Source organism: Delphinus delphis, chromosome 4 (assembly GCF_949987515.2).
Source record: "Delphinus delphis chromosome 4, mDelDel1.2, whole genome shotgun sequence".
In the NCBI taxonomy this organism is placed as follows: domain Eukaryota; kingdom Metazoa; phylum Chordata; class Mammalia; order Artiodactyla; family Delphinidae; genus Delphinus; species Delphinus delphis.
The window spans coordinates 111,060,831-111,072,838 of NC_082686.1; the positions used below are offsets into that span (position 1 = coordinate 111,060,831).

At 42.1% G+C, this 12,008-nt stretch overlaps 1 protein-coding gene across 3 annotated transcripts in view; it reads right to left on the reverse strand.

Annotated features, from left to right (window-relative positions):
- TOPBP1 (DNA topoisomerase II binding protein 1) overlaps window positions 1-7,646 on the reverse strand; it is a 77,552-nt gene extending 69,906 nt beyond the window's left edge. For 2 of the 3 annotated variants that reach the window (XM_060011284.1, XM_060011286.1), the window contains exons 1-6: window positions 7,485-7,646; window positions 6,754-6,844; window positions 4,394-4,528; window positions 2,787-2,930; window positions 1,715-1,896; window positions 287-483 (exon numbers count right to left, since the gene is read on the reverse strand). In XM_060011284.1, coding sequence (XP_059867267.1) covers window positions 287-483; window positions 1,715-1,896; window positions 2,787-2,930; window positions 4,394-4,528; window positions 6,754-6,837 — 742 coding nt within the window. In that variant the 5' untranslated portion in view covers window positions 6,838-6,844; window positions 7,485-7,646. The remainder of the gene's footprint in view (window positions 1-286; window positions 484-1,714; window positions 1,897-2,786; window positions 2,931-4,393; window positions 4,529-6,753; window positions 6,845-7,484) is intronic. The other variant, XM_060011285.1, reaches the window with a different exon arrangement.
- Between the last annotated feature and the right edge of the window lie 4,362 nt (window positions 7,647-12,008).

Here is a 12,008-nt window from a genome sequence, read left to right on the forward strand (position 1 = left end):
TACTGGGTAACCGTGTGGGGACTTAAAAAACAAACAAAAAAAGATCTGAAAATAAATTTAGATAAAACCCCACTGGAAATTTTTGTTTTTTAATATTTATTCAATGACCTGATAAAGACTTGGGAAGTCATGTAAGTTTTCTAAAGATTATAAACCAAACTATGTTTGCAAGAAAAAAAACCATAGCAGATTTATGACATGTCAGAAGTAAAAGGTATTCTATAATGATCTTAAAATGTTAAATAGTAGAAAATGTTGCATTTGTTCATTTGGGAAACAGTTTTACCTTTTGGTTCTTGCACAATGAGGTGTGTACACTCATTCATTTTCAACTGTCCCATATATTGACCTCCATGCTTAACTGTGAGTTGCTGAACTGCTTTCCTGTCTAAGCCACGTAAGCCAGTGACACAGATTATGCAACCAAGAAAAATAGGACACTTGAAGTCTTCCATGTCTATATCGGTATATCTAACTATTTTTCTGGGGTAAACAAACAATAAAAAAGAAAAAAACATTAACATATTAAATATACCAGATAGTTTAAATTTACCAGAAGAATAATGACAAACAACAGAAATATCACTAATGCTTTCCTCATTTTTTAGGATTTTAATCATTATTAAGAAAAGGGAAACTGATAAACACACTTCAAATGATACTAATTGCTCATGTAGCTCAAACCATGTCTCTAATAAAAACTAATGTTTCAGAGTCTCTCAAGTAAAACTGTTTTACGGGAAAATATATATTTCATTAACTGTAAATCCATGCTGGTGAAACTGGTGCATTTTCCAAAATTATAAGTCTAAATTTCTACCTAAAAACCCAAAGGTTCCTTGGTTGCCTACTAGAAAAACAGACTTTTAATTCCTCCATTATACTATACAAATAATAAGGAATGCTTTTCGGCAGAATGCCAACAAAAATATCATTATCATTCTGTTGCCGTGCTAGGCAGATGTGCTGACAAAACAGGCTAGGACGAAACACAACGTGGAGACGTGTTTAGGATGTGCTAGATGGTGTTGAAAGGAAGACTGGAAAATGCCTGTTTAATTCAAACAGTGGTACCTGGACTTATTGGTTGTTAATCTAATTCTAATGGAAACTCAATTCTATCCTTTGAAATAGGCTCTAAGCTCCATGAGGGCAGGGATGCTGTCCTGTTCTGCTCTCCACTTATATCTAATGCCTAACTCAGGCCAGGTACATAAAATGGGCTCAGTTAATGTTTACTGAATGATCACATCTCAGTTAATGGCTTATATGTGTTTATATTCAACCTTAAATATGTCTTTTTTGGGAGGGAATACGAATGCCAAAGTGGCTAAAATTTACTCTCCATCTTAACATGTTAGCACAGTATTGAAGGATAAACGCAACATAAAAGCTACAGTTGCCACACTGATTTTCTCAACTATTTTATAAATGTTTACTTCTGAAAACCATTTTATTATCAAAGCATTGCTTACCTTGTAGCTAATGCTAAAGCCCATAGCCCATTCCACCTATCAACTTATACCTTGATAATAAGAGCTTGTAGATTACCTTTTGTTTTCATTGGAGAGAAGAGTAATGATCCTATTTTTGTCCCCTAATAACAAATCCAAAGAGGATACCATAAAACCTCCCCTATGAAAACCCACAATGTGCCAAAGTGATTGAATGTATCATTTATTCAAATCTAGAAAATATCTGAAAACTTTCTTACTTCTCTTGTGACTTCTCCCAAAGTGTTTTTACCCAAGAAGGAAGTAAAATAGGTTTCTTCAGGTTTGCAGCAACTAAATACTTTTTGCTACCAACTTCTCCTGCAATAAGGTGAGTTACTGATATGTTAAGGTCTCTGTATATGCGTCCACCCATCATTTGTACATATTTATGAACTTCTTCCTATAGCCCCAAAAGAAAATATACTGTTAATACTGAAACAAACAATATCTCTTCCATTTTTTTATACAATATCCCATAAACATCTTTTGTTGTTAGCTTGAATGCACAAATGTTTCTCACCACTATAAAGTTAAATAATTAATGAAACTACTTTTTGGAAGATAAAGTTTAAATTTTAGAATAATTACCTTTATATACATTATTTTCCTACATTTATCTCTTGCAACTCCATGAATTTAATTATGTTGGTTCTACAGTAAACACTATATATTTTAATATACTACATACACATTGATACTTAAAAATATACAAATTATATATAGAATATATAAAAACATATATGTAAATCTCAATCCTTTTTTAAAAGATTAAGCAACTACGGTGGAAAAATGTGACTCAAAAACAAACAGGGAGGGGCTTCCCTGGTGGCGCAGTGGTTGAGAGTCCGCCTGCCAATGTAGGGGACACGGGTTCGTGCCCCGGTCCGGGAAGATCCCACATGCCGCGGAGCGGCTGGGCCCGTGAGCCGTGGCTGCTGAGCCTGCGCGTCCGGAGCCTGTGCTCCGCAACGGGAGAGGCCACAACAGTGAGAGGCCCGCGTACCATAAAAAAAAAAAAAAAAAACAAACAGGGAAAATTACACAGGGAAAAAAGTGAGTTTCCTTTTTAAATCAAAACAAAAAACTTCAACTAGCCAGTTTGCAATAAAAGATTCCACTGTATTCAATTTATTAAAAAATAAAAAAAGATATACACTGTCATCTTGACTTAGTTATCAGTCATAAACACCAAGTCAAGGTCTTTCAAAATATACCCTACACAGTGAAAAGTTAAGTGTGGAAATACATACATATTGACCATGATATTCCACTCAATACTGCAACACCTACCCTTTTATCATTTTCCAGGCTTGTACAAGATATGGTTACATCAGACATAACCATGTTATAAACTGGATGTTCAGCTCTTGGGACACATCGTTGATGGTGCATACAAAATATGACTACTTGAGGACCAACAATTCTGCAGCCAAGCTACAAAAACAGAGAAAGTTTACTAAGTAGAAAAAGACCTCCAGTCTTATAAAATTACATTTTGTAATACTGTATTTACCAATTCTTTACAGAAGTTGATGACCACTGCAGAAAAACCACCAAATTTTTACAAGAAAAAAAAATAACCATTATATAACTTCTCAGACACATCACACGTTAACATACACACACAAGCAAATCAAACAATGCAGGCTATCAAAAGAAATAAGCTCCAAAAGCCACACTCACTCAAAATTGCCATTAAAATTTTAATTTCTGAAACAAACACAATAGGAGATATGAGTAACAGTCTTATGCCATAATAATTAGGAAATATCTCCATTTACTTTTCAAATGAAGCAGCCAGCCAATGAAGCGGTTAAAAAGTGTTGAGAGCCCAACTAACCCCCCTGTAAGAAACCTATTCTGCTACAAAAAATGTATAATCCTAGGCAGTTCCTACATTTGTTTTTTAAATACTTTGTTCGCAACTCAATGTCTTTCCAAGGAAGACCTACAAAGACTTCTCCTAAGGTATCACTTTCATTGATAACTGAGAAACGTGACAATCTTGCTCAACATCAGCACATCCAACCCAGGCTAAAAAGTCTACAGCTGCCAAAGTCACCAAAGCATGACCGATATAAATATCTACAGGGTAAATGATTATTGCTATCTTTTCCATCAGTCATAAGAAAACTGAGTTTTCGATGCTATTGATTCTATCTTACAAGCGGTGTTATTTCCAAAAGGAGGGTACGACCAACAATGCTTTTGGCAAAGGTGGGCACAGACCTTCCATATACTGTACAGATAGTACTGCATCTACCTACTCTTCTATGCTTTCTTCTCCTTCAAACAAGAATCACTTCTTTGTAATCTGGATGTAATTACAGCCAGTTTACTTTTATTTCAATGCTTCTCTCTTGTCCAGACACCAAAAAAGTAATGAGTCAGTAGACTCTAGAATCAACAAAAAGAAATAAGATGGCTCAATGGTATATTAGCAATGCTCGGCCCCCAAATGCTTCCTTTAGCATATAATTTTTCAGACCCTATACAAAGTACAGGTACTAAAATTCAAGAGCACACAGGAAAGACAGTAAGTAACCCAGGATTATGTTGAAGTCTTTTCCTACTCTACTATTTTTCCCTAATATATCTTGCAATCAAACTGAGTTTAAGTACAGTAGAACTTCATCAATAAAATGCTTCATTACTACAGGGTTAAATTATTCTAAGTGAAGTTAAATTCCCTGAAATATAAAAATTACATACTAACCAAAGCCTACTGTAATATGATTTACCTTGAAAAATACTATTCTGGTCTTCCAAAACCAAAGGATTCCTCTCAATTCATAATTTGCAAAATACTTCATGATCAGTAAAGAACTTACGTCCACTGAAGCAAAAACAAACCAAAAAACAGACTACCTGAAAGAACACACTAAAAGTTAGCAAACCTTTTTGAGATGATCAAAGACTTTGCCACTAAAAGGGTCACAGATATAAAGTGATCTATCATTCTCCTTCATTTTCAATGCCTCTTCTTCTGTAATAATCTGAAGATATTCTTCTGATTGGAACTCTTTCATTGACTGAAAGAAAAAGTAAGAATGCATATGAAATAATTCACCTGTATTTATGTCCTATGAACTCTATCTTTAAAATCCATCTCAAAACCAGCCTTTCTCTTATTGAAAGGAACCGTCATCTCTCACTAGACCTGTGCAGAAGTCTCCAAAGTGGTTCCTTCTCCCTCCCTTCCCCTAAATCTGTTCTCTACCCAGCACCTGGTAATCTTTTTAACAATACAAAAAAGGTCATGTCACCCTGTTAAAAACCTCCAGTGGGGCTTCCCTGGTGGTGCAGTGGTTGAGAGTCCGCCTGCCGATGCAGGGCACACGAGTTCGTGCCCCAGTCCGGGAAGATCCCATATGCCGCAGAGCGACTGGGCCCGGGAGCCATGGCCACTGAGCCTGCGCGTCTGGAGCCTGTGCTCCGCAACGGGAGAGGCCACAACAGTGAGGGGCCCATGTGCCGCAAAACAAACAAACAAACAAAAAACCTCCAGCAGCTTCCCACCACACTCAGAATAAAATCCACGTTTCTTATAATTGCCTACAAGACCGTAGAGTCTGGCCCCTGCCTATCTCCCCACACTTACCTTCTTCCTCTAATCCCTTTTGCTCCCTCTTCCCTAGCCACTCCTGCTTTCTTTTGCAACGTAGAACAAACTAAGCATGACCTCATTTAGAGGTTTTACTCTTTTTCCCGCTGCCTGGAATACTCTTCCCCCCAGGACTTCACCTGACTTACTTCAACCACATCTGCTCACATGTCACTTCCTCAGAGATGCCTTTCCTTATCACCCTTTTCTAAAATATTCTTTCCCTATCCCTCTAGTGTATTTTATGAAGAAAAATAACATAGATGGTATATATATATATATATACACACACACACACACACACACACACACACACACACACACACGTATACACATACTGTTTTTGTCTCTCTCCCTTCTAAGAATGAAAATTTCATGATCTATCTTGTTTGCCAAAATATCCTGGCTCCCAGTAAACACTCGAATATTTTTTGAACAAATTTTGAAGTCCTTACATTAAATACTTAGGGTGATCCTTTTAAAACGATTAAGTCAGATCATGTTACTCTTCCAATTAAAAGCCCCCAGTGGCTCTCCATCTCACTGGAAGAAAAAGCCAAAGTCTTTACCATGGCCCACAAGGCCCTTCATGACCTCCTTACTCTTACTCTCTAAAGCACACCTTAGCATTCTTTCCACCTCCCTTCCTCACTACACTACAGCCACACTAAAGCAGGACAGACACCGCAAGCACTTTCCCAGGGTTTGTGTATGATTATTTCCTCTGCCTGAAACCTTCCTCTGCAGATATCCACATGGCTCATTTTCTCACCTCCTTCAAGTATACTCAAGTATCGTCTTCTCCATAAAGTCTACCCTGATCACACTCCATTTAAAATAAACTGTAACTTTCCCTTCTCCCCCAACAAACAACCTCCAGAACACCTTAACTGCTTTGTTTTTCTCTTCCCATAGCACTTGGCACCTTTAACATTACAGTTTACTCATTTATATGTCTGATTAATGTCTATTTCCTCCAGCTAGAATAGAATGTAAGCTCTGACAAAGTATGGATATTTGCCTGATCTCATCACTGATATATCCCAAGTACTAGAACAGTGCTTCTTAGATGATGGACATTCAATAATTGTTTGCTCAATGAATGAACTTTAAAGAAAAACCTGCTACAACAGTGTTCCTTAAACTTTAACGTACACAGGATCTTGTTAAAAAGCAGATTCCAACTGGTAAGTCTGAGTTGGGGTCCAACTCTCAGGCCATGGTGATGCTACTGTGGTCTGTGAGTAGCAAGGCTCTACACTATCTAGATAATATAATACTGTACATAATGAGACATAGTTAACAATTAACAACAACAGAAATGAAGTGTAACCAATATAGGACTGACTCAAATTTTTTCAACACACAAAGGTCTATGGTTAGTAGACAAAAGAAAACAATTTCCAAGAATAGTAGGTCCATCACTGTCAATAGAAATGTCATTAAAGATTTCAAGCCCCCCAAAATACAGTGATATACTAATATCAATTCAAAACTGTGTAACAATGAGATACTTATGAATGTAGACTACAGTAAAACTATCATGAAAATAAAATAACTATGACTAAGACAAAAAAGCCTAATAAATCAAAAACACTAAAAACAAGAAAATGAATTCACAGCATCAAACAAGACATTTTCAAGTAGTCTTACCTCAAGAGCTTTAAAAAAACATTCAGAATTGTCTGAAGACTTTAAAAACTTCACAAAAAGCGGTTCTTTGTCATTGTGGGACATTTCTGAACTGTCAAAATAAAGGAACCATGAACAAGAACAAAAACACATTACATATTAAGTTAAATGTTTTAAAGCACCTATTCTTCTGCGAAGACAAGAATGCCACAGCACAAACATTCCGGCTTTGCCCATGAATTCGTCCATTATGATTTGTAACAAACACTGGAATGTGGGTACAATCAAGGAAAAAGATGACAACACCAATCCTTGCAAATCAGAGAACGAAATTAATGTACGCTAAACTGAATATATCTAGGACCTTTGCTCTGGGGCTAAGTCTCCTAAGCCAATAGTCATTCAATTGCATTATGCTTAAGGATGCTCAGAACGAATCGGTCCCTGTGGGTATCCGCGGCCCTCGAGGTAGGTTCAGCCCTCAGTAAACGGACTTCAAATATAAACATGAAAGCCAGCCAGCAAAGTCAGGCGCCTAAAAGGCCGGACGCTCTAGCTCCCCAGGTCCCAGGGAAAGGCCCGGCTCTCGGTCCAGCCGCAGTTACTCCCTCTCCGGCGTCTAAGTCCTATCCGCCGGCCCAGGGGCCGGTTACAAGGTCCGGAAACCAGGGCTCGGAAGGCCAGAAGCAGCATCGCGACCCCCCAGCGGGGCGGCGGGAGGGAGCTGGGTCCTTACTCCGAGCCTCACTCACCTCGGTGGAGCCTGGGAGTCTCCAGGCGGCGAGTGGGGGGCCCCGCGGCCCGTGGGACGGCGGCTGGGGTCGGGCGCCAGCCCGGCGCACAACCGCCGCCCCCTGCGGCGCCCCCGGCCCTAGCAAGCGCAGACCCGGAAATTGCCGAACCGCGACCCAACTTTCGCGCCAGCCGCGCGGACGCGCCCGCCCCTTCCGGCGGAAGTGACGCCACCGCAGTTGCGGGAGGAGGGCGGAGACGTAAGGCTGCGGAGGTGGGTGGGGCGCGTGGCGCGCTGGGCCGGGGGCAAGGGGTACCCGGAGCGTTGAGGTCGGAGCCTCGAGGTGGGAGCCTCGAGGTGGGAGCCTCGCGATCAGGGCTTGCAAGCGCGGGCCTGTGCTCCGCTGGGAGCTGGCCAAGCGCCCACGGCTAGCGGGTGGGGCCGCAGGCCAGAAGTTCCTTAGAGGAGGCCCTAGCACATCAAAAAATATAGGCAGGAAAAAGGTTTCTTTAATAAATATTTTATACTGAGAAACCATATATTATCATCCAAAACAACTCTGTGAGGCAAATAGTGGTATCTCCATTTTACAGATGTAAAAACTGAGGCTTAGGGAAGGTATATGACGGGTTCAAGGTCACAGTAAGTGGTAGAATTAAGACTGCATCCAAGTCTTTTTGATTCCATGGACTGGCGGACTGGATTCTTTTTCCTCCAGTATAGTCCGAATGTACTCACCAGCTACCACAGCCAAGAGGTCTAAAGGGAAGAAAGATGTCAGGATGACGTGAATTACACACCTGGTGCAAAGAGGTCTTCGCCAACTTCTTCACGAGTGCCACACCACCCCCTTCAGTGAGCATCTCATTTTCTTTCTCTGTAATTCCCCGAGTGTTGGGCAGATTCTGGGATGGAACCTAATGTTCAAATAGCACAGGTCAGGGGAGAGGAGGTGAAATAGGACTGCAGGATCTCCGCTTGTTGACGGCCAATGACAAACTGCTTAGTTAGCGTTTTTCCTCATTTTATTCTTGACTACTGAGATTGAGAAAATCAGGACTTGAGTAATGTGACAGTTTCATGACCTGTACTTCAATTGTTTTTAGTGTCTCAAGATGGCAAAGATCAGCAGTGTGTGAACACACCTGTGGAACGTGAGTCAGAATCAGTAACACTGAGGCTCAAAGGTAAAGGCCTGTTGTCAGGAAGGGAGTGAGGAAAGCCTTACAAATAAACCAAAGTTAGTAGAGTTGTTAAACAAAAAGAGAGAGAGAGAGATGACACTGCCACAGTCCATCGTGAAGGAGCAGGTCTGTCGTGGGGCATGTCACAGTGGACAGAGGGCTCCTGCTTGGACTGCTTCTGCTCACTCTGCTCAGCAGTCCTCTAGAACATGCACATTGCTGGCCACATCACGTAGATGGGCAAGTGAGGCTCAGGGATGGTGTGACTTGCCCAGGGCCACACAGCCAGGAAGTGGCTGCACCTGGGTTTGGGCAGAGCCCCCCTGCCCTTCCTGACCCACCGCAGTGCTCCCTGTCACATACTGCCACCCATGTCTGCACCGGGGCAGGAGCCCGTTCCTGACATTTCTGGGGCCCAGTGGATGCCTCAGAGAGGGAGGAGGGGAGTCATAGATGCTGCTACTGAAGAGGAGGAGGATGAAGATGAAATCAGCCCTTTAGCTTTTAGTGGCTGGCTTTGAATAGCTGGGGAGTGACCTCCTCTTCAGAATAGGAGACCAGGTGATGAGTTTTCCCATCCATGTCTCCACATGGGCAGAGAGGTTCTGTGTCTGTCCCTGAGGTACCTAGTGTTGGGCATTGGCTAGAGCAGTGGTTCTCTAGGTAGTGTGGTGTCTGGACCAGCGGCATCAGCGTCGCCTGAGAACTTGTTAGATGTGAGCGTTCTTGAGTCTGACCACAGGTCTGCTGGGGTCCAGGATGGGGCCGCTGCTCTGTGTTTTAACAAGCCCTCAGGATGATTCTGATGCATATTAACGTTTGCTTGAATAGCAGTCCCTTAGGGAAAGGTGAAAATGGTTATATGGGTTGTGGTCCATGAAGATATTGGTGACTGCGGGGACTAGTTGTGATGTGTCCTCAGGCAGCTGCCTGTGAAGTTGGGGTCTGGGCATTAACTTCCCCCTTCCTTCCCTGTTTCCTTGGCACTTCTGTCACCTAGAGCGGAGCCAGTCACTCCAGACCCTGCTTGGAGTAGAATTAAAGGGAACTTTATGTGTTTGTAAAATGAAAAAATACAGGAAACAAATATGACAAAATAGTTACTTCTAAAATATGGGTGGTGGGAATATGAGTATTTCTTGTTATGCTTTGCTACGTAAGATTTCTGAAAACTAGAACATAAACTAAAAGTAGATTTTTTTTCAGGGATAGGGTTTTAGATTTGTTTCCAGTGCTGTAAATGAATAAATATGTACAAATAAGGGGATGTATAATTTAAAAATGAGATTAGTAAACCATCTTTCTTGCTGCAGAAATAGTCTTTGCAGTGGCAAAATACTTATTTAAACTGTTGTCTTCAGTACGTGGAAGGTAGAACACAGGCCTACTGAGTCTGCTGAAGTGTTGGGAAGAGGAGGTAAAATAGAATGTTAGTGGCACGTGTTGTTTGCTATTGGCTGCATTTAATTAGGCATTATAAGAAAGTGGTAAACTCAGGGAAGAACTGGCTTGTTTGCAAGCAAAAAATAAAAGGAATTAAAAAGTCCAAAACTGGCGATTTGCAGGGTTGGAAAAGCTGACTGCATCTAGGCTGTAAAAGTGAGAGAGAAACCCAAGAGAGGTTTTCCAGAACAAACGTACATTACAACCCATCCACGTGGAAAAGACCTAGTTAAGAGTGTGGTCCTCCCACCCAAGCTGAGTAGGCACCATTAATTGAGAGAGAAAGGTTTGGGGCCAAGGATAGCAATCAGTCATGAAAATTAGTCCAGGAGAGAACTGTGGTGTGGCAGCTACTGTAGGGGAGCAGCTCTGCCATGGCTTCCTGGCAGACGTGCACACATCCATGCAGGCTAAGGTTGGGATTGCAGCATATGTGAGCCAAAACACTCTGTGATCCTGCAGGAACATGAGAGGATGGAGGCCACCTCCCACTTGTCTTCCTGCCTCCCCTGGAAGGCTGTCATCAGATAGTTTCTCATCACCTCCCAGATTCTGATGAAGTGTGGGGCTTTCTGCACCACTCCCCTCAGAACAGAGCTACAGAATAGAAAACGACTTAGCTACCATCTAGATTTGGCTCCCCAGTGATGGGGTTTCCCACAACTCAAGTTGCAGCCACCAGCCCCTTCAGTGTCGTCCTTTTTGGTGTGTGGGTAAGGACCCAGGGAGCTGGCACCTTTGACTTCTTCCTTTTTGCTATCTATGGAATAATAAACGTGTCTCATGTATCTTCACCAGCCTCATCAGTCAGGCCTTGCCCTTGACCTTGTCTTGTATGTGTGAAACTGACTGGGAGCAAATAGATCTGAAGGTTACTAAGGTTCTGAAGGTTCATTGTTTTGTGAAGAAAACCAGAAATCCGGAGTATTCAAACTTTATACAACCTTCAAGCTTGCATAGTCGGAAGTGGGTGAAAAGTCATACAGCCCCCACGGAGCACAAGCTCCTCAGTACGCCGTCCAGACCTGGCTAGAGAGGATATAATATTGATAGAAAAGGAAGACCATCCCAGAGGGAGGGGCCAGGGACCTTGGAGAGCAATGAGCAAAGGAACTGCTTTCAGAGAGCAGAACCTGGATCTAATCAGGCAGAGGAACCACCCAATGCCTGCCCAGTAGGACTTCAAAGTTAATGCTGATCAGCAACAGCTAGGAGTCTCCCCTCCTTCCCTTTCTGAAAAGGAATTTTATTGTAATTATTCTGTCCCTGCTCCACCATTGTATATCAGGTATGCGACTGGGTCGGGGTGAGGGGTGGGCAACAACTGGTCTTGTTAGTCCACATGTCACTGGACCATCCCGTGGACTCTGGCTGAGACTGTGTAGCAGATCCTTAGTATCCCATACATATCCCCTCAGCCTTACCACTCACAGACATATTGGGAAACTTCCAATTGCCAGCACCTGCATTCCTTTGCATGAAGCCATTCTCTGACACCAGGAGTCTGCTTAGCCGCCTGCACAGTATCCCAGAAGGCAAGGGGATTTATGACCCATGGGAAAAAACCCTCAAACAATGACTGACAGAAGTTCGTGTATAAAGACTCTTGTTTGCAAGCCTCTTAATGGGATATTCTACCCTGGCTCCCAGAGTTTCCCCAGTGGAATTAAGCCCCAGTCTCCACAGTGATAACTGACCTGTCAGTACATCCTTTGGATGCCTTCTTATCCCTGTCTCCCTTCCCCATTCTCTAACCTTTGTTTCTTCACTTACCAAATAAAACATTTAGAAAGGCTTGTCTAAAAGTGTGCTTTCTGGGGAAACTCAAACTGAGACAAAAGACCCAAGGTATGCGGTCCTCTTTGATAGTGTGTGTTGTTGCTGGGACAAAGTTGCCCAAACCAGGGATTCCAGTT